This window comes from Danio rerio, chromosome 1 (assembly GCF_052040795.2).
Source record: "Danio rerio strain M-AB ecotype USA chromosome 1, GRCz13ab, whole genome shotgun sequence".
NCBI lineage: Eukaryota > Metazoa > Chordata > Actinopteri > Cypriniformes > Danionidae > Danio > Danio rerio.
In genome coordinates this window covers 1,160,743-1,182,715 of record NC_141021.1, presented here as the reverse complement: position 1 = coordinate 1,182,715, position 21,973 = coordinate 1,160,743, and the positions used below count along the sequence as shown (strand labels likewise).

At 38.7% G+C, this 21,973-nt stretch overlaps 1 protein-coding gene across 3 annotated transcripts in view; it reads left to right on the top strand.

Annotated features, from left to right (window-relative positions):
* gart (phosphoribosylglycinamide formyltransferase) overlaps nt 1-21,973 on the top strand; it is a 38,686-nt gene that overhangs the window by 2,833 nt on the left and 13,880 nt on the right. The window contains exons 2-11 of one of the 3 annotated variants that reach the window (XM_087236320.1): nt 5,092-5,244; nt 6,799-6,894; nt 7,015-7,189; nt 7,390-7,501; nt 12,796-12,864; nt 13,396-13,521; nt 13,964-14,051; nt 16,612-16,697; nt 20,804-20,972; nt 21,178-21,412. In XM_087236320.1, the coding sequence (XP_087092446.1) occupies nt 5,100-5,244; nt 6,799-6,894; nt 7,015-7,189; nt 7,390-7,501; nt 12,796-12,864; nt 13,396-13,521; nt 13,964-14,051; nt 16,612-16,697; nt 20,804-20,972; nt 21,178-21,412 (1,301 nt within the window). In that variant the 5' untranslated portion in view covers nt 5,092-5,099. 3 annotated transcript variants of the gene reach the window in all.

Below are 21,973 nucleotides of genomic sequence, written 5' to 3'. Positions count from 1 at the left end.
TAAATGTATGCCTTTCTCTCATTCCGTGTTGTTCAAAAAGCTTGGTCCACAAACAAAAGCGAAACCTATGCTTATTGGTTGTGATATAGCGAGTTTGAACCAATCTGGGCATGGAGGAGGGACAATGCATCAATGTATCATGTCTGATTTGTCCGGAGACACAGTGACGAGCGTTTCTTTGTCAAATCAGCGTTGTCAAATGTTGATGACGTAACCGCACTGATTCCGGAGCCTCTGAAAGTCCGCGAATGTTATGTGATACAGCACTGGAAAGCTGAGACTTTCTTCTTTATGCCAATCTTTGAATTGTATGAATCGGATCAGCGGATCAAAAGTTATTAAACATTTAAGAGCAATACTTATTTTTAGCCGCGGGCGGCTGTCTCGGTCTTTAAGGGTTAAAACCGTTGATATGCAATTGTTCATGGTATGATAATCGTGCACGTTCAAATCGTGGTAAACCGTCATACCGGTATATTGTTACAACCCTACAGCAGACCTCCTCATTCCTGCAGCATTGAGCACCAAAAGTGGCGGATCTGTTCGGCGAAATATCTGACTGCGTGTCACCGCATCCCTAAGGACTGTTTGGCGACATATTTGACTGCATGTCACTGCATATCAAACCGACTGAAACGATATAACAAGAGCAATCTCCACTTTGCTGAGCGGGGCGCTCACTGCACAGCGCAGCAGCGATGACGTAAGCGTGCCGAGGCCCGATTGTAGTGTGAGTGCGGGCCGTCGGGGGAGACGGAAGGGGGGACAAGCGTGCTTTGGCCCAGTTCGAGGCAACTGTCCCTAGTGTGAGTACGGACTAAAACTACTCCCTTATCTTCGTTTTCCGAAGAAACCGCATCCACCCCATTCCTCCTTTACCGGTGGGGGGGCTCTCGAGACCTACCTGATCTCGTACCCCCTTACATGCTCATTGACCAGGCGGTAGCCCTGGGCTCAGTTATCTCCGAGCTTAGACAGCATGCCAAACCTGCTAATATTATCAAGCAATATCTAAGTGTGAACTCTTGAATTATTATAAATTCAGAAAAGCCAGCAACTATCTCTCTGCAATTCTCACATGGTCGCACACTGAAGCTAAGCAGGGCTGCGCCTGGTCAGTACCTGGATGGGAGACCACATGGGAAAGCTAGGTTGGTGTTGGAAATGGTGTTAGTGAGACCAGCAGGGGGCGCTCAACCTGTGGTCTGTTTGGGTCCTAATGCCCAGCAGGCCTGGCCCTCACCAATTTGGCGCCCTAGGCAAGATTTCAGGTGGGGCCCCGTCACATCGCAGTAAACTCCACTGCTAGTGTAAAGTCATAAGAAACTAAACAGCTTTTTGATCGACTACTACAAGTTGGGAAAATGTCAGATAAATATGCCAATGTAATTAACGTTATTGCTGAATATATCTAATATTTACACATTTGCTTGAGGAAGGAATAATGGGGTAGTTACATAAATACTACTATTTTCCAAAACATCTATGCCCTTCCATAACATTAGCTTAGACGTAAAACTAACAGATAGCAATATAGCTATTTAATGATTAGCAATGTTATGTCATATCTATCAACAGTGGGATGTTAAAATATGGGACAACACATAGATTCAAATGATAGAATACATAGCAAACAATAGAAAACATTGACAATAAAATAAAATGTTTAACCTATTAAAATCAATGGCCTATACAGAAATTAAATAAAGCTATAAAATCTATTTAACTTTTAACTGTATTTATATGAATGAATGAAGCATTTGACTACTTTAGTAACTGTTTTGCTTATTTAAGAGAAAATTAGTTGTATTTAAAATAAAACAAGCATAATAGAGCAAAAAAAAAAACACAAAAAAAAGAAGCACTTTTCCGACGGTCCCTTACGGAGAGCTCCACTCCGCGCGAGCTCAGCTCTCCCGGCTAAACGCATATCCCAGGCTAAACAGAGCAGTGCTCGTAATATCGAGCGAAAAAAAAAAAAAAAGAAAAAGACAGCTGTGAAACATAACCAGCTTGGTCTTTTTGTAGGAAACACACTTTAGATCTTTTTAGGGTAAGAGGTTTTTGAGTTATTGCCATCTATCACTGAATGTGTGTCAGGAATATTGAAAACAAAACCAACTTACCCCCGCTCATTTCTGGCGCCCCCTGGATGTACAGCGCCCTTAGCATTGGCCTATACTGCCTATGCCATGGGCCGGCCCTGATGCCCAGTATATTGATGGAGACACTCTATACTGCTCAGTGAGCGCTGTCTTTCGGATAAGATGTTAAACTGAGGTCCTGACTATCTGTGCTCATTAAAAATCTCAGTATGTCCTTTGAAATAGAGTTGTGGTGTAACCCTGGCCTCCCAACCATCCCCATATCATAATTGGCTTCATCACTCTGTCTCTCCTCACTTGGTGTGCAGTCTGGTGCAATATTGCTGCCGACATGTCAACCAGGTGCAAACTGGTGGTGTGAGTGTGTATATGTCAGAAATTAATAATATCTATGGAATATAGTGGCATTACTTTTAAAAAGGTGAATGTAATGTTTAACATTATAGTCGAGTTAAAGGACCATGTTTGACTCAAGTTTAAAGTTTAGAGTTTAATTTCTTTCGTCTGTCATTGCACTGAGGCTTTTGGGGATGTTAAGAAGTACTGAGTGAAGGATTTAAATTATTTTTCAGACAAAGTAATTAGAAATCTCATTTAAATACCATTTTAGTGATACAATTATTCATTACTTTAACTGTTGATAATGGTATGATGTAAATCCACTAATGTGACTTATTGCATTTCTTTTTGTGTATCCTAAAGCTCATGCAACCAAACGCTTTACAGTTTGAGCTGCAGAAATTATATTTTGTCTGTCCGAGTGTCCGTCAACATTTGCTGTTCAGTGTTGCTCCTGTAGTGTGTGTGTGTGTGTGTGTGTGTGTGTGTGTGTGTGTGTGTGTGTGTGTGTGTGTGTGTGTGTGTGTGTGTGTGTGTGTGTGTGTGTGTGTGTGTGTGTGTGTGTGTGTGTGTGTGTGTGTGTGTGTGTGTGTGTGTGTGTGTTCATGGAGGTGTTGTGTGATCCGACTGGACGTTTCTGTGTTTAATTGAAGACACTGAAAGGTCAGCAGCAGTAGATCAGAATGAATGTGCATCGCTGCGTCTCATAGGTCAAACACTTCATGCAATTAAACCGCCTCTTCAGGACAAATATAATAGTTAGAGTGACATTTTACACAGACGGCCACTAATAAATCACAGATTATAGGAAAGTGTTCGCTCTGCAGAAATATGCTCAACAGTTCATTAAATTACGAGATGTATAGACTAATCATGACCCAGGCTAAATAAAAGTTTGTTTACATAATTATTCTGTATAATTTATTTATATGAAGAGTTCAGATGCAAAAACCTCTAAAAGCCGTTTGAAATTTCCTTACAAACATGAGCATTTTTATCAGGCTCTTGGTGTAGGTTTAGTAATTTCAGGTTTATGGCAAAAAATACACACTTTTATGGGTCTTTAAAATGAAATAATTCAACATAAATATAGGAGTCTGAGAAATATATATATATACACACACACACAAAGTTAAAGTCAGAATTATTCGCCCCCCTGTTTATTTTTATTTCCGCAATTTCTGTTTAACGGAGAGCAGATTTTTTTTCAGCACTTTTCTAATCATAATAGTGTTAATAACTCATTTCTAATAGCTGATTTATTTTCTCTTTGTCATGATGACAGTAAATAATATTAGACTAGATATTCTTCAAGACACTTCTATACAGCGTAAAGTGACATTTAAAGGCTTCACTAGGGTAATTAGGGTAACTAGGCAGGTTAGGGTAAATAGGCAAGATATTGTATAACAATAGTTTGTTCTGTAGACTACTGAAAAATAAAATTGCTTAAAGAGGCTAATAATATTGTCCTAAAAATGGTGTTTAAAAAATAAAAAACTGCTTTTATTTTAGCCGAAATAAAACAAATCAGACTTTCTCCAGAAGAACAAATATTATCAGACATACTGTGAACATTTCCTGAATCTCTTCAACATCATTTGGGAAATATTTAAAAAAGCAAAAAAAAATTCAAGGCGAATAATTCTGACTTCAACTGTATTTATATATATATATATCCTAATAGTATTATTAATTTGTATTGTCTTTTAATATTATTCATATATTTTTATTGAACTTAAATGTGCATGTGTGCTTTTTTGTTGTCTAAAAAAAAGAAAAAGTTAAAGGCTATTTGTGCATTTGTACTGCATGCTTCATATCATGTTCAATGAAAATACTTTGGAAATACAGCTTGATCCCGCCCTCACTCCAGTAAACACCAATCAAAGAAGAGATATAATAAAATAGGCGGGGCAATTATTTTGATGCTCTAGCACAGGGGTCTCAAACTCGCGGCCCGCGGGCCATTTGCGGCCCTCAGTGCAATATTTTGTGGTCCGCGCCGACCACTGTACACTGACAGAATCAGCGGAGCGTGGAGAGAGAGCGCTCCCCGCTCTGCTGATTCAATCCGTACACTTAGCTACCTATCTGCAGCCTGCCACCTACCTAGCTACAGCCTGCATCAGGCCCGTGCAGAGACCGTCCAAGACCGGAGGGGTTGAGCCCTGTGTGCACGTGCCTGCCCTGCATCTTATATATATTAGAGGTAGATACAGACTGATGTGACTGGAGTGGGGTGGGGGTGTTTTATTTATACATATATACGCCTTTTTTTTGGTGAGGGAATGGAAGTTTTGAGTGAGTTCCCCCAAGCCATACTGAGGGTCTCAACTGCTTCCGCTCTAAAGCCAAATGTGGTTCAGATTTGTGAGAAGAAGCGCTGTCAAGTCTCTGGCAGCAAGGAGTAGGCAAAAGATGCCATGTTCAGAAGAACTGTTCATAATCTTCACTCAATGTTCTATTAATGTTCAGGACACTTCATGTTCAGAAGAAATCATTAAAACTGTTAATAATGACATTTGAGGACTTTTTTTTTGTGAAATCCCTTATGCGGCCCAGCCTCACCCAGACTTTGCCTCCTGCGGCCCCCAGGTAAATTGAGTTTGAGACCCCTGCTCTAGCAGTTGTTGTGTTTCTCCAGCAGTGGTGATGTCTGAGCGTGTGCTGGTCATTGGTAGCGGCGGTCGGGAACATGCGCTGGCCTGGAAGTTTGCTCAGTCTCCTCACGTCCAGCAGGTCCTCGTGGCTCCGGGAAACGCAGGAACCGCGAACTGTGGGAAAATCTGCAACTCCGGTAAGAGCTGATCACATCTGACGCTTCAGTAATACACTCAGTGAATCAATTAATTTAATTAAACATTAAATAATTAAATATTAAAGCTTTATATATTAGGGATGCACCGAAATGAAATTCTTGGCCGAAGCCGAAGCTGAATAATAATGAATTGCTTGGCCGAAGGCCGAATACCGAACGCAGTGTTTTGCGTGTTTTTCATTTAGTTTGCCAATTTTTTCACCATTACAATAATTAAATAGTAAAAATGAGCTTTTTACAATTTTGTGTTGCTTTTTAGAGAAATAAATCAAATAACAAAAATACAATTTCAAAAATATTTATTTAACACTGAACATTTTTAACATTCCAGCAGATAATATACAAACAAAGCACAATATAACTTAAAATAAATAAATTAGTAAAATAAAAAATAAAAAAAATTTATTTGGCCATCTTTGAAGCCCCCCTTCTTGAATAGCCTATGTTAGGCCTATAACTGACTGCTGAAAGAATGTAACTGTATGTCTACAACAACAAATGTGCATTGAGTAGTGCAAAAAATGTGGATGACAACAAATGAATAACTGTCCTAGACATAAGCCTAATTAGCCTACTTCTTCAGGAAAAGTGGCAGGTTCTTCTTTATAAAAAGTAGCTTCTCTGCTGTCTCACATGAAATTCAGTTCCTTTTCTCATCGATGACATGAGATGCAGCACTAAAAAGTCTCTCGCTGTCGGTGCGCGGCTCATCTGTAGTACGAGCCCGTTTACTCTCTGCGCTGTTTTCATCTCCTGCGCTGTGCATCACCTGACCATCTCCAACACCTAGCGTCTTTCCCAAGTCTAACTCGGCCTGGATCATTTCTCGTGTGCGCAGCTTTTTCCCCATATCCAAGCAATGATCTTTATATCGTGGATCAAGCACAGTCGCGATGAAGTACAGGAGTTCTGAGTCCGCCTGACTAAATCGTGCGCTGACAGCTTCTAAGAGCACACTTTTAGCTGTTTTCACTCCGTGGTCTGTTTCAGCCTAATTGTTTAAAAGACGCTTTAGTGCTGCAAAGTAAATGTATGACGTCTGCCACAGATGAGCTTATCTCTTTTGTTATCTGCTCAAAGGGGGCGAGAAGAGAGAGAATGTTCCTCTGGACACTTCAGCAGAACAGTGTCTGCAAACGTCCGTTTTTGCCTTTTTCTCTGACACTTTAAAGTGCTTCCACACTGCTGACATGTTTGCTGCATAAAGCGCGCGCCTCTCAATCTATGCGGGTTACGCGGGTCATTAAAAACGTCATTATTCGGCAAAATTTATTCGGCCTTTTTACTTATTTGGCCGAACACCGAAAGGGCTTTTTTGGCTATTTTCGGCCGAATAACTTCGGTTGCCGAATATTCGGTGCATCCCTATTATATATTAAAAATGTGTTTTTAAATAAATGTATGTTATCATTTTTCTTAGATGTATATAAAATTATTTTAAACATTATTTTACAACTACTACAAATGTAGAAGTAAATCCAAATAAACAGTTTGCATGTGAATAATTGATGATCATATGTGTTATTTTTGCAGAGGTGTCCGTGAACAATCATTCGATTTTAGCTCAGTATTGTAAAGATCATAAGGTGGGACTGGTGGTGGTGGGTCCAGAAGTTCCTCTGGCCGCTGGTAAGACTCTTCATCTGCTTATTATCATCATCATGTAAACGTAGAAGAGAGATCTGTGTGTTGTCATTTACGCTGAGCACTATACAGGTGTGTTTAGAGTGCAGTGTGTGTGTCCTGCAGGTATGGTGGATGACCTGACGGCCGCTGGTGTGTTGTGTTTCGGGCCGTCGGCGAGGGCCGCTCAGCTGGAGGCCAGTAAGAGTTTCTCCAAAGCCTTCATGGATCGACACAACATCCCCACGGCCCGCTGGAGCTCCTTCACTGACCCGCAGCAGGCCTGCGCTTATATTCGAGAGTAAACACAAGCACACAACACCATCATGAGCATGCTATCCGCTAGCACATGAAGGAAATTATGGAAAATCGGTTGTAGATGCAGAATTGGCCACTCGACTTGCACACTTGGTTTTGGGAAATATCATAATCACAATTATTTTGGTCATAATTGTAAATCCCCATTATAACGTGTGTCTGCGTATGTGTTTGTGTGTTCAGTGCTGATTTCCCGGCTCTGGTGGTAAAAGCGAGCGGTCTGGCGGCTGGGAAAGGTGTGATCGTCGCTCAGGATAAAGATGAAGCCTGTCAGGCGGTGCTGGACATCATGAAGGTCAGACTCACTGCAGCTCTTATATCTGCAGCTTCTGTGCGGAGACGGCAGAAATAATCAAACAAAGCATGCAGTTGGATGTTTTACAGTTAATAAATGCTTCAGTGATTTAAAGGGATAGTTCACCCACAAAATGAAGATCATTTCCTCATGCTCCTCTTCTTCCAAACCTGTTTGAGTTTCTTCTGTTTAAGACAAAAGAATATGTACTGAACAGTGCTGGAGAATGAATGCCTGCAGCCAGTGGCTTCCACGGTATGAAAAACTGGAAGTCACTGGAAGTCACTAGCTGCATTTCCACTAGCGCGCTTAAAGTGGGCGAGCTAAGGCTAGTCGCGTTTCCACTGTCGCTTTCGGGGCCTGATCGGGCCTTTTTTCTGTCCGCCGAAAACCTTGCGCCAAAGTGGGCCAGCTGGGGCTTCGGGGCAGAGTGAAAGAAGAGGCGGACTTTGCAGGAGTCTGGTAAAGATGGCATGCCGCCATTACACTAGTTTGTCGATCGCACATGAGTACATGCAGTAAACATATAAATAAGGGAAAGAAAACATCTACCTTATAGGCTAGGGGTCTGTTTGCTTATGATCGCCCTTTTGAATGTAAAGGCTCCTACACACCGAAACGTTTTTAGTTTGCGTTTATCGTCAGCGTTTTACGAGACGTTTTTCAGTGTTCAAACCCAAGCGCTTTTCACTGGCGTCAAGCTGAAGAGTATGCTCTTTTGACGTTGGATGGCGCTGCACAACTTTAAGCTTCTGACATCCGCTTATAACACAGAAGAAGAGGAGGAGAGGAAGTTCACACGTTTGTTTATAAAGTTTCTGGTGACTCGAACAAGCATGGATGGTTCAAGCAGCAGCTCCAACTCTAGTGATGAAGAAATGATTATTGTTCAGCAGAGCAACATGCAGCTTCACGTTCATGTTGCCTCTGGGCATCTTCTTCAATGTGCGCTCGCATTGACAGTTTTGCGCTTGAGCGCCTCCAAGTGCCATTTACTGTAACTTCAGCAGCTTCGTGCACTTGAATAAAAGTCCTGATCTGATTGGTGGAGAAGGTTTTGACGCCGCGCGTCAAAACAAAAAAATGAGCATGAGGCGTTTTTTTCTTTTATTGCGCCTGGCGTTTTGCGCGTTGGTGTGCACGATCACATTGACACCCTGTATTTAGTTAGGAGGCATTAAACGTCGACGGAAAACGCGAGCAAAAAACGTCTCGGTGTGCACGGGCCTTAACGCTGTTGCATACAATAATAAAGTTTTAATTTATAAGTGACTTTTCTTTGCTGCGTCCTCCTTGATGTTTAATAACACATAATAATCTTTGCACAATATTAAAGACACAGCAGACAGTAAAGGTTGTCGAGAGTTTTTGTAAAGTTTAAAAGACAAGTTTGTGCGCATTACGTGCCTGTATGTGTGTGTGAGACCGAGCAGAAGAGCGCTCTCTTCACAGCTCTGTTCTTGCTGCAATCGGCTTTTTTCCTTTTCTGAATTTATTTTGGAGATATTACACAATATGAACATAACAGAAAGACATACACCTTTTCTAAAGACGTGTGCACTTTTTTAGACTCAAAACAACAGTGCCATATCTTGATAAAATAGCCTGAGCTATATTGAAATAATTTAAAGAATTACACATATCATAATAAAATCACATTAAATAAATTAACCAACATAAAACAAACAAAAGCTAGCTCTTAGGGTTGGGTTGATAGATGATGACACCACGATGCTGTGCCTGCATTGTGATCTATCGCCCCGTCCCCGTTGCAAATTCGCTCGCGAAAAATACACACATTCAGGCCCTGTTTACACTAATAGGTCTTAGTGTTAAAATGGCATTTTAGAGCGAAAACGATCTACATCCACACTGGCGTTTCATCAAGCATTTCTAAGCAGCCCTCCTCCCACACCACCGGTGAAAACGCACATCACGTGACCTCACACACACACAGGCTCAGACACACACATTGTCATGCGCTCGACACAGTGGGTGCATGTACATAGTAATTTTAGCGAACACCTCAGACACTGTTGGCTGGTTCCTGTTGGTTGTGCATCTTTTTTACCAACCTAGTTTGTCGACGCCAATATAACGACACCGATCACTCTTGCCTATTCACGCCTATTCACGAGTCTTGCTGAAAAGGTGATTGACATGCGGTGACTTATCTTTATTCTTTATTCATTTATGATTTGGTTATGGGTAAAACAAAGACCATGCGGGTCAGGTAGTTAAAACGGTAGGCTGCAAATAATTAATTAGTTCTAAATTAATTAATTATTCATAGTTAATTCACTGCTGCCAATGACGACGATGCCATCGTCCATCGCGATGTTTCATATTCGACATCGTACGATGCCAAATTGGTGGCTATCGCCCAACCCTACTAGCTATAACAATTTAGGTTTATACAATACATAAATCAAACCGTTTTTAAGCCATATTAAACTTTAATTGTACAAAGGCCTGTCTGAAAAAAAAGATTTTAAATATTTTCTAAAAACAATAAACACTGGAGAAGGTTTGAAATATTATTTTTGACAGTATTTAGAGACGATGATGTCAATCAAATCCTGCAAACAGAGCATTTATGGGTGAGTGAAAGCAGAAACGAACTTCTCCTCTGTCTTCAGTCCTGCACAGCGCCGCTTTACAGACGCTTCGGGGAAAACTGCAGATACGATATGTGTTCTGTGTCCACAAACAAGTGTTTATGTGTTAATATGATGTGCTGAAATTTAAAAAAATGAAAGCTTAATCAGTGAATAGCTGCTGAGCGCAACGAAATATAGGCTGTATTTTATTACTTGCTCTTATCTGCTGAAACACTGTACACTTTCCTTTACTTAAGATCACCGAATAATATGAAACATCCTTAAATTATTCTCTTAAATAAAGGGGAATCACCTATTAACTGTCATATAGCCTGGGGAAAAATTAATATGTGTCAGGTCTCTCCAGAGCATTTGGGCTAAATGTTGGACGGCGATCAAAATGAGGATGTTAAAAAATACATTTCATAGCGAGTTATTGCTGGAGAACTTCTGTGGTTTATATTATGGATGGTGCGCTCACTGCGCTGGGTCTCTCTGTTAGTGGCGAGACTACTCGATGCACGATGCCCACAGTTAGTCGGCGAGTAAATGATTATAATGAATGAAATATGCAGGCCTGTGCGTGTAGACCAAGTGTGCCGCAAGCCTACGTTTGAGTGAAGGTTTCGGCCGTTAGATCGCCCCCTGGGGGCTGGCTGCAGTACAAGTCATAAAGCCCGCCTCCTCCGTGTTAATGAAGGAGACTTGAGCCCAAATAAAAAAAATATTACACTTGCAATAAAATGTCCCGAAAGATGGTTCTGGTGGATTAAGGCACTGGTTATTGTGCTGAAATAGGTGCAGATCTTCATTTGTGTAAACAGTTTGTTTTTAGCAGTAATTTAATGCTGGGCATGTCATCGTGATTGACAGCTGTGATTGACAGTTTCTCAAAGCAGCGCGTCTGAGCTTCGGCAGAAGACTGAAGTAGACTGAAATGTTATTATTCGATTTCTGTGTTATTTTACCATGACAAAATGAGTTCAGCAGTAAACTATAATTTCTGACATACATGATCCTGGTGGAACACTGTTTATTCGCTAAGTTCAGGGCTTTTTTCGGGCTTTATTAGTTTGCTGATACACGCCTAGCCACCCAGATAGCAAAACACACTTCGGGCTAGATTCTCGCCTGCCGGAGACTTATCTCTTAGAGCTCAGACTGACTAACGTTACCTCTGCTGGACCTACTCCGGATGCCTGGACTCACTACCCAATTCCAGCCCGAGTCAATCGAGCCAGATGCGGCGGCCGAGCGAGCAGGTGCTGCCGCATGCGAGCCGGAATCAGCCCGCGACGCCGCGAGTAAGTTATGCGCTGCGGCCTGGAGCTGGCGCGATTGAATATATAAAACCCTCATATTTGTTAACGTTATTACATCCATTTGTGTTGATAAGACAGCAAACGCATGCTGAGAAGTTCGGGGGGCGTAGTTGATTTTACATAAAGCGTTTGATAGGAAGCTCGACTCTGCTCATTTTCGCGGCTCCTCCTCTGGCTCCATCAGACAGTCCTTCTGCGCATGTCTGGCTCCAATTTCAGCAGTCTTTTGCGACAGTTTGTGCCCGTCAAGCAGGCATTTTGCCCTCAAGGCGTTCAATGGGAAAAAGGGCTGTCGCGTCGTCCATATTTTTTTACAGTCATTGGTGTAGACTATTCAATGCTGAATAGTAACGTGTCATTTGTTTGTTTGATATTCATCCATCAATCTATCCATTTTGTTTTGTCTCCAATCTGTCATTTTCGGTGTATAACGCTGATGAAGCGTGCTCTGAGCAAAACAAACAGTAGATGAAGCGTGTCGTGCTGCTTTTAACTGTAATTAGAGCAGCAGATCTCTCTGGTAGTGTCAGTATATTTCCAGAGAACTTCAGCAATGATATTCTCCATTCCTGACAGTGATTATTGCACACACGCTGGCTTTTGTTCATGAGTGTCAGTAACTCAGTTCTGACATATTGCATGAGAAATGAGTGACAAAAATGACAAATTCATTAAAAACATTTCTTTAATGGGGCGAGGCAGTGGCGCAGTAGGTAGTGCTGTCGCCTCACAGCAAGAAGGTCGCTGGTTCGAGCCTCGGCTCAGTTGGCGTTTCTGTGTGGAGTTTGCATGTTCTCCTTGCCTTCGTGTGGGTTTCCTCCCGGTACTCTGGTTTCCCCCACAGTCCAAAGACATGCGGTACAGGTGAATTGGGTACAGGTGAATTGTCCGTTGTGCATGAGTGTGTGTGTGTGTGAATGTGTGTATGGATGTTTCCCAGACATGGGTTGCGGCTGAAAGGGCATCCGCAGCGTAAAAACTTGCTGGATAAGTTGGCGGTTCATTCCGCTGTGGTGACCCCGGATTAATAAAGGGACTAAACCGACAAGAAAATGAATGAATGAATTTTTAAAATAAAATAAAAGAAAAGAAACTTAATTTAATTAAATTAATTTCTTTTTATTTAAATTTGAAATGAAATAAAATGGAACTAAATAAAAGTAATATATTTTTTTAATTTAAATTTAATTTTAGTTTTATTTTATTTTAAATATTTTAGATTTTTAATTTAATTCAAATTAATTAAATATTTTTATCTTTTATTCTAGATTTCACTGATGAACAGAAAGTTAACGCATGCATTGCTGTTGTTGTTTGTATTATTATTATTATAGCGTGTTCTTCGTGTTCCTGTTGTGTTTCTTGCTTTCAGGATAAGGCGTTCGGTTCAGCGGGAGAGACTGTGGTTGTGGAGGAGCTGCTGGATGGACAGGAAGTGTCTGTGAGTGTTTCCTGTTCAGACTGATGATGATGATCACATACAGACGAAGTCAAAGTGAATTCACCCTGCTGTCAGTTTCGAATATTTCCCAAATGATGTTGAACAGATTCAGGAGTGTCTCTCAGTATTTCTTCTAATATTTGTTCTTCTGGAGAAAGTCTTATTTGTTTTATTTGGGCTAGAATAAAAGCAGTTTTTAATAGTTTTAAAGCCATTTTAAGCTCAATATTATTCACCTCTTCAGCAATATTAGTGTTGGATTGTCTCCAGAATAAACCACTGTTATACAATGACTTGCCTAATTACCCTAACTTTACCCTAATTACCCTAGTGAAGCCTTTAAATGTCACTTTAAGCTGAACACTAGTGTCTTGAAGAATATCTAGTCTAATATTATGTGCTGTCATCATGGCAAATAAATAAATGAATGAATTATTAGACATTATGTTCAGAAATGCATTAAAATGCCTTCTTTAAGCAGAAATTAGGGAATATATATATTACTGAATGAATATGTGTGTTGTGTGTCAGTGTTTGTGTTTCAGTGATGGTGTGACGGTCGCACCGATGCCTCCAGCTCAGGACCACAAGCGTCTGCTGGATGGAGATATGGGGCCGAACACTGGCGGGATGGGGGCTTACTGTCCCACACCACAGGTTACCATGCTCCTACATTACAGTGCACTGCTTTCACATTGCTTTTCTGTTTAAATGCGCTTGACTGAAGTGTGTGAGCGTATCTTTTGCATCATATTCAGCTCTTATTTATCCTGCAGTTGCATGAATACAGTGACCGCGAAATACAGTGACATACGTTTAAGACAATATGCATTTAAATACAGTCTGTACATACATGTAGACAATACACATGACAAAACAAATATATGTATAATACTCAAAGATGCAGATAGACAAGGATTGTGCAAGGAAAGTTTTCTGAAATGCATTATAGACGATCTAGTTATTCATTTTATTTATTCAGAGTGATTGTCACGGTTGTTGATGTCAGCCTTCGTATCATTAAAACTGCAGCTGTTCAGATGATGTTACGCACAGTTATGAAAGGTGTGTGTGTGTGTGTGTGTGTGTGTGTGTGCAGGTTTCAGATGAACTGCTGCAGGAGATCAGCAGAAGTGTTCTTCAGAAGACTGTGGATGGTATGAGAGAGGAGGGAGCGCTGTATGTGGGTGAGTTTGACCAGCCTCCGGTTATTTCATTACAACACCTGAAGGTTTCTCTAATCTGCATCCAATTATTCTCAAATCAGCTTCCAATTAAAGTATTCTGCAACGTTTTTAAGTATTGAAAAATCGGCACCTTGACTGCAGCTCTGCGCAAGACGTTTGACCAGTGGAGAAATGGTCGTGCCCAACTGAGCCTGGTTTCTCTCCAGGTTTTTTAATTCTTCACTTTCGTCGAGTTTTTTTCTTGCCGATGTCACCACTGGCTTGCATGTTTCGGGATCTGCAGAGCTGCACATCGATGGATTTGCTCTTCAGTGTTTGGACTCTCAGTAGTGATTATTAAAGCACACTGAACTGAACTGAACTTCAACTCTGAAAACTGATCTGCACTGTTTCCATTTACTTTGATCTTCTATGTAAAGCTGCTTAGACACAATCTTAATTGTAAAAGCGCCACACAAATAAAGGTGAATTGAATTGAATTGAATTTCTAATTAATGCATTTTAAATTATTTTTAAATATTCTAAAATCAGTTTCTAAGTATTTTAAATCACAATTTCTCAGTATTATTAAGTCATTTTCTAAAATCAGTTTGTAATTAGGCAAAAATGTATGTCTATTTAAAGTTTCTACAATAAATTACCATGTCTAAAATCCATTTATAAGTGTTGGAAAATCAGTTTTAAAATCTGCTTCTAATATTTTCCAAAAGCTGCTTTTAATAAAACATACTAAAATAGTTTTTTCTAAAATTTGTTTCTTAAGTAATCTAAAATCAGGTTCTAATGATTCTAAAATCAGCTTCTGATAATCCTGAAATCAGCTTCTAATGATTCTGAAATCAGCATCTAATGATTCTAAAATCAGCTTCTAATGATTCTGAAATCAGCTTCTAATAATTCTGAAATCAGCTTCTGATAATCCTGAAATCAGCTTCTAATGATTCTGAAATCAGCATCTAATGATTCTAAAATCAGCTTATAATGATTCTGAAATCAGCTTCTAATGATTCTAAAATCAGCTTCTGATAAACCTGAAATCAGCTTCTAATGATTCTAAAATCAGCTTATAATGATTCTGAAATCAGCTTCTAATGATTCTAAAATCAGCTTCTGATAATCCTGAAATCAGCTTCTAATGATTCTGAAATCAGCATCTAATGATTATAAATTCAGCTTCTAATGATTATAAAAACAGCTTCTAATGATTCTGAAATCAGCATCTAATGATTCTGAAATCAGCTTCTGATAATCCTGAAATCAGCTTCTGATAATCCTGAAATCAGCTTCTAATGATTCTGAAATCAGCATCTAATGATTATAAATTCAGCTTCTAATGATTATAAAATCAGCTTCTAATGATTCTGAAATCAGCTTCTGATAAACCTGAAATCAGCTTCTAATGATTCTAAAATCAGCTTATAATGATTCTGAAATCAGCTTCTAATGATTCTAAAATCAGCTTCTGATAATCCTGAAATCAGCTTCTAATGATTCTGAAATCAGCATCTAATGATTATAAATTCAGCTTCTAATGATTATAAAAACAGCTTCTAATGATTCTGAAATCAGCATCTAATGATTCTGAAATCAGCTTCTGATAATCCTGAAATCAGCTTCTGATAATCCTGAAATCAGCTTCTAATGATTCTGAAATCAGCATCTAATGATTATAAATTCAGCTTCTAATGATTATAAAATCAGCTTCTAATGATTCTGAAATCAGCTTCTGATAATCCTGAAATCAGCTTCTAATGATTCCGAAATCAGCATCTAATGATTCTAAAATCAGCTTTTACTGATTCTAAAATCAGCTTCTGATAATCCTGAAATCAGCTTCTAATGATTCTAAAATCAGCTTCTATTGATTCTGAAATCTGCTTCTAATGATTCTAAAATCAGCTTCTATTGATTCTGAAATCTGCTTCTAATGATTCTAAAATCAGCTTCTATTGATTCTGAAATCTGCTTTTAATGATTCTAAAATCAGTTTCTTATTGTCCTAAAATCAGCCTCTGATGATTCTGAAATCAGCTTCAAATAATTTTAAAATCAGTTTCTAATCATTCTGAAATCAACTTTTAATTATTCTAAAATCAGCTTCTAATTATTTTAAGATCAGTTTCTAATCGTTCTAAAATCAGCCTCTAATCATTCTGAAATCAGCTTTTAATTATTCTAAAATCATCTTCTGATGATTCTAAAATCAGCTTCTAGTCATTTTAAAATAAGTTCCTAATCGTTCTTATATCAGCTTCTAATGATTCTGAAATCTGCTTCTGATGATTCTGAAATAATCTTCTTTCTCTCTCTGAGTATTTTTCATAAGTCAGGCTCTACAGGGCGATCATAAATCCATCATATTATTGTTTTTTCATACCTGATATTTGACCTAATAGTGATGATTCTGTCATTCTGATCCGGTTATGAACCTGTTTGTCTTTCTGTGGAACATTAATCATTATTGAAAGCATCCGTTTGTTCCACAGAATGTTGATTAAGCAGGATGTGAATCTGTCAATCAATCAGTCACTGATCCTGACAGCTTCTGTTCCTCCTGCAGGTGTTTTATACGCAGGGCTGATGTTGACTGCGCAGGGACCGAGGGTGCTGGAGTTCAACTGCCGCTTCGGTGACCCCGAGTGCCAGGTCAGATTATTATTTTTGTTGCTATCTTTGATCTTTATTTTAATCATAGCTCTGCTGTTGGCAAGCTGAAGCTTTTCTGTGGAAATTGATTCTAATATCGTCTGTCTTTGGCTTGTTGATCCTTGAGGCAAATTTACAGCGTATGAAATATGATCAGAAAATAATAGAGGTCTGAGTTAATGATATGGTGTTCAGATAAAAACACTCCTGGAAAGAGAACATGTGCACCTTTGATCATTCACAGGGATTGAACTGAACTGAATCAACATATAATAATAATGATGATGATGATGTGGTTTTGTTTAGAGCGGCTTTTCTCAGCTTTTTCTGCCGAATTAAAAAACAATAATAGTGTTTCGCTACAATTATAGTTATTGTATGTATGTATGCATAATAATAATAATAATAATAATAATAAGGCTTAAGGTGGTGCAGTGGGTAGCACATTCACCTCACAGCAAGAAGGTCCCTGGTTTTAGCCTCGGCTGGATCAGTTGGTGTTTCTGTGTGGAGTTTGCATGTTCTCCCCGTGTTCGCGTGGATTTCCTTCGGGTGCTCCGGTTTTCCCCACAGTCCAAACACATGCGCTATAGGGGAATTGAGAAGTCTAAATTATCTGTAGTGTGTGTGTGTGTGTGTGTGTGTGTGTGTGTGTGTGTGTGTGTGTGTGAATGGATGTATTTGGGTGTTTCCCATTGATGGGTTGCAGCTGGAAGGTTATCCGCTGTGTAAAACAGATGCTAGATAAGTTGGCGGTTTATTCCGCTGTGGCGACCCCAGATTAGTAAAGGGACTAACCCAAAAAGAAAATGAAGGAATATTGATAATAATAATAATATACAATAATAATAATAATAATAATAATAATAATAATGTGTTTTATTTAGAGCTGCTTACAGTTTGATTTATTTTCAATTATTTTAGTGTTGCTTTGAAATAATAATTCTATATTATTATTATTATTATTACTATTATTATTATTGTTGTTGTTGTTATTGTATATTATTATTATTGTTGTTATTGTTATTATTATCATTATTATTATTGTATATTATTATTATTATTATTTTTATTATTATTACTAATATTATTAATAATACTACTACTATTATTATTATTATTATTATTATTATTATTGTTGTTATTGTTATTATTATCATTATTATTATTGTATATTATTATTATTATTATTATTATTACTAATATTATTATTAATAATACTACTACTATTATTATTATTATTATTATTATTATTATTGCTGTTGTTGTTATTGTATATTATTATTATTGTTGTTATTGTTATTATTATCATTATTATTATTGTATATTATTATTATTATTGTTACTATTATTATTATTATTTTTATTATTATTATTACTAAAATTATTATTAATACTACTACTATTATTATTATTATTATTTTTATTATTATTATTACTATTATTATTATTGTTATTATAGTTATTGTATATTCCTTTTATTGTTGTTATTGTTATTATTATCATTATTATTATTGTATATTATTATTAATATTAGGCGAGGCAGTGGCGCAGTAGGTAGGGCTGTAGCTTCACAGCAAGATGGTTGCTGGTTCAAACCTTGGCTCAGTTGGTGTTTCTGTGTGGAGTTTGCATGTTCTCCCTGCCTTCGCGTGGGTTTCCGCCGGGTACTCCGGTTTCCCCCACAGTCCAAACACATGCGGTACAGGTGAATTGGGTAGGCTAAATTGTCCGTAGTGTGTGTTTGTGGATGTTTCCCAGATATGGGTTGCGGCTGGAAGGGCATCCGCTGCGTAAAAACTTGCTGGATAAGTTGGCGGTTCATTCCGCTGTGGCGACCCCGAATTAATAAAGGGACTAAGCCGACAAAAAATTAATAAATGAATTATTATTATTGTTATATATATTATTATTGTTATTAATATATAGTTATTACTGTATGTTATTATTATTATTATTGTTATTAATATTATATATTGTTAAGATTAATATTATATAATAATTATTATTATTATTATTATTGTTGATATTATATATTGTTATTTTTTTATTGTTATTGTTATTCATATTATTATTATTATTATTATTGTTATTAATATTATATATTATTATTATTATTATATTATTATTATTATTTATTATTATTATTATTATTATTGTTGTTTGTTGATATTATTATTGTTGTTGTTATTATTATTTATATTATTATTATTGTTGTTGTTGTTTGTTTGTTGTTGTTGTTATTATTATTATTGTTATTATTATTTATATTATTATTATTATATTTGTTGTTGTTTATTATTGTTTTTTATTGTTTGTTATTTTTATTATATATTATTATTGTTTATAATTAATATTAATATTATTATTATTATCATCATCATAATCATTATTATAATATTAATTATGGTAATTACAATAATGATGACAGTATATATGTGTGGGGGTGTGTGTGTTAATGGAGAGGTTTGCTCAATGTGTGTTGGGACATTAGTCTTTGTGATTGTGTGTGTGTGTGTTGTGGGGATGTGTGTGTGGGGGGGGGGGGGGGGGGGGGGATTTTGTTCAGTGTGCCTTTTGGGGGGAGGGAGTGGGGATGTTGATCAATTTGTGTATAGAGATTCTGGTCAGTGTGTGTCGTGGGGACCTCATGCTTAGTTCAGACTGCAGGATTATCAAAGTAGTGGCGTCACAGATGTTTTCACACTGCATGACTATCTAGGCTAGCGTTTTGTCGCTGCTGTGTTTACACCAGGGATGGGCAAACTTAATCCTGAAGGGCCGGTGTCCTGCATAGTTTAGCTCCAACACTGATCAAAAACACCTGAACATGCTAATCAGTAGGTGCGTCCCAAATCGCATACTTATGCACTATTCTACAGCATTTTGTAGTATAATAGTGTAAGTAGTGCGTTCACACTGAAAACTCAAAATATTAAGTGCACTTTAATTACCCGGATGATGCACTCATTCAGCCGCTAAAATGAAGTGTGTAATGATGGTCACTTCATGCACTTAACGACCGCAGGTTTGCTTACGTAGCGGAAGGGGCGGAGCTATCGGACGCACATGTTGAATAACTTTATTTATTTTGGATGGTGAAAGCAAAATTCTCCTATGAGAGTGATTATAGCGTCTCCCGATGGTGAATGCAGCAATACTCACGGCAGGTATTATTTGATAATTCGGTCGTTTGTTTCACTGATTCGGCAACCGTCAAACGTCATCAGGGAAACGGTTTGAATTTCCGCTTAGTAAAAAAACATTAGTGTGCCATTTGGGACGACACTACATACATATACTATACTGTTGAGTGTGTAAGTGCATAAGTACATGGTGCATGAGTGTATAGTGTGCCATTTGGGACGCAGCTAGTGTCTTCATGATCACTAGAAATGTATAAGCAGGTGTGTTTGATTGTGTGTTGAGGACTGAGTTTGCACACCCCTCGTTTACACTGTAGGAGGGATTGGAGACGGGGGTTTCACACTGCATGACTTCACAATAGGAAGAATCGCCAACAACTTTGTCTTGATCCACAAACTACATCTCGCAACCAAACACACAAGAAGTGACAAGAAAACAACACGAGGTCATGCAGTATATCTTCTGTTATTAACTACATCATGAGAAAGAAGCCTAGTGAGGTAGCACATGTACTTATTTTGATCAAACCCTTCTCTGTCTTGACCCGGTTGTGGTGTTGCTCAGATGGCTCGTCAAACAGACTTGGTGCTCCTGACAAATTTACACTAGCTTTTCCTCCATTTTTTGGGTCCAAAAAAAACTGAAAATGAGTGCTTTAACTTCTCCCCCATCCTCCTGCTGGCCTGCAGATACCCACACTAGTGGATGCTGCTCTCTCGTTGGCTGTAGGCGATCGCTGATGTTATTTTCAGTCAGAACTCATTTCACACTGCATGATTTGAGTCGCCGACAGATCCACATATTAAGCATGTCAAATTCCTCACGGGTGTCAGCGACTCATTTGCGATTCTCTCAGATTGTATCTTTGATAGTTCACACTGTGTGATTGTCACTCACGTGAGCCAGCACTGATTGTGTTTGTGTGTATGTGCTGATGTGTGTGTGTGTGTCTCCTTCAGGTGCTGCTCCCGCTGCTGCAGTCAGACCTGTATGAGGTGTGTATGCAGACGCTGCGCTGTGAGCTGGACTCTGCTTCAGTGCAGTGGCTGCAGGACTGTGCTGCGGTGACTGTGGTGATGGCCAGCGGAGGATACCCAAATGCTTACAGAAAGGGTCTGGAGATAAGCGGTGCGTCTCAGAACTTTATCTGGAGTCAGTCATGTATAGACAAGGGCACTGTGTTTCCGTCTTGGACATTGTAATTTTAATATTTATTTTTTCTGATTAAAAATAAAAATAAGGTTGATATTTTGTGAGACTCGACACTGACTTTGACAGCAGAATTAATGTGATAGTACTAGATAATAACAGTAAGAATCTTTCATTTCTTCAGGTTTGTCTCAGGCGTCAGAGATGGGCGTTCAGGTGTTTCACGCTGGCACTGCTCTTAAAGAAGGGGGCGGAGTCATCACAAGCGGTGGGCGTGTCCTGACGGTCACTGCAGTCCGGCCCACTCTGGAGAGTGCTTTACAGATCGCTAACGAAGGAGTGGCAGCGATCAGCTTTCCTGATGCGGTTTACCGGAGAGACATCGGCCACCGCGCCATCACATACCTCACACACACCAGGTCTGAACACACCAGCTGAACACACTTGAGGATCTGTACTAATCAATTCCTGTTATTTATATGTTAACTTTATACGTGTCTAATAAACAAACTCAGAATTATAATATTGTTTTCTTTTATTAGTGTTGTCTGCAAGTCAAACACTATCAGTTATAATAGTCTCTTCTCATCACTATAATTAGTAACTTAAGGTCAGCATATAACCCAGCTCTCCCTAGCAACCACTAATAACATCCTAGTAACAAGACAGAACACACCCAGAACCCCCTAGTAACCACCTAGCAACCACTGAAAACATCCTAGTATCCCCTAGTAACCACCTATCAGCCAGTCTTAACATCCTAGTAACAACATTGAACACACCCAGAATCCCCTAGTAACCACCTAGCAGCTCCTCATAATGTCATAGTAACTACACAGAACATGCCCAGAACCCCACATGGTAACTACCTAGCAACCACTAATAACATCTTAGTAACAACACAGAACCCACTCAGAATCCCCTAATAACCATCTAGCAAACACTCATAACATCCTAGCATCAACCCAGAACACACCCAG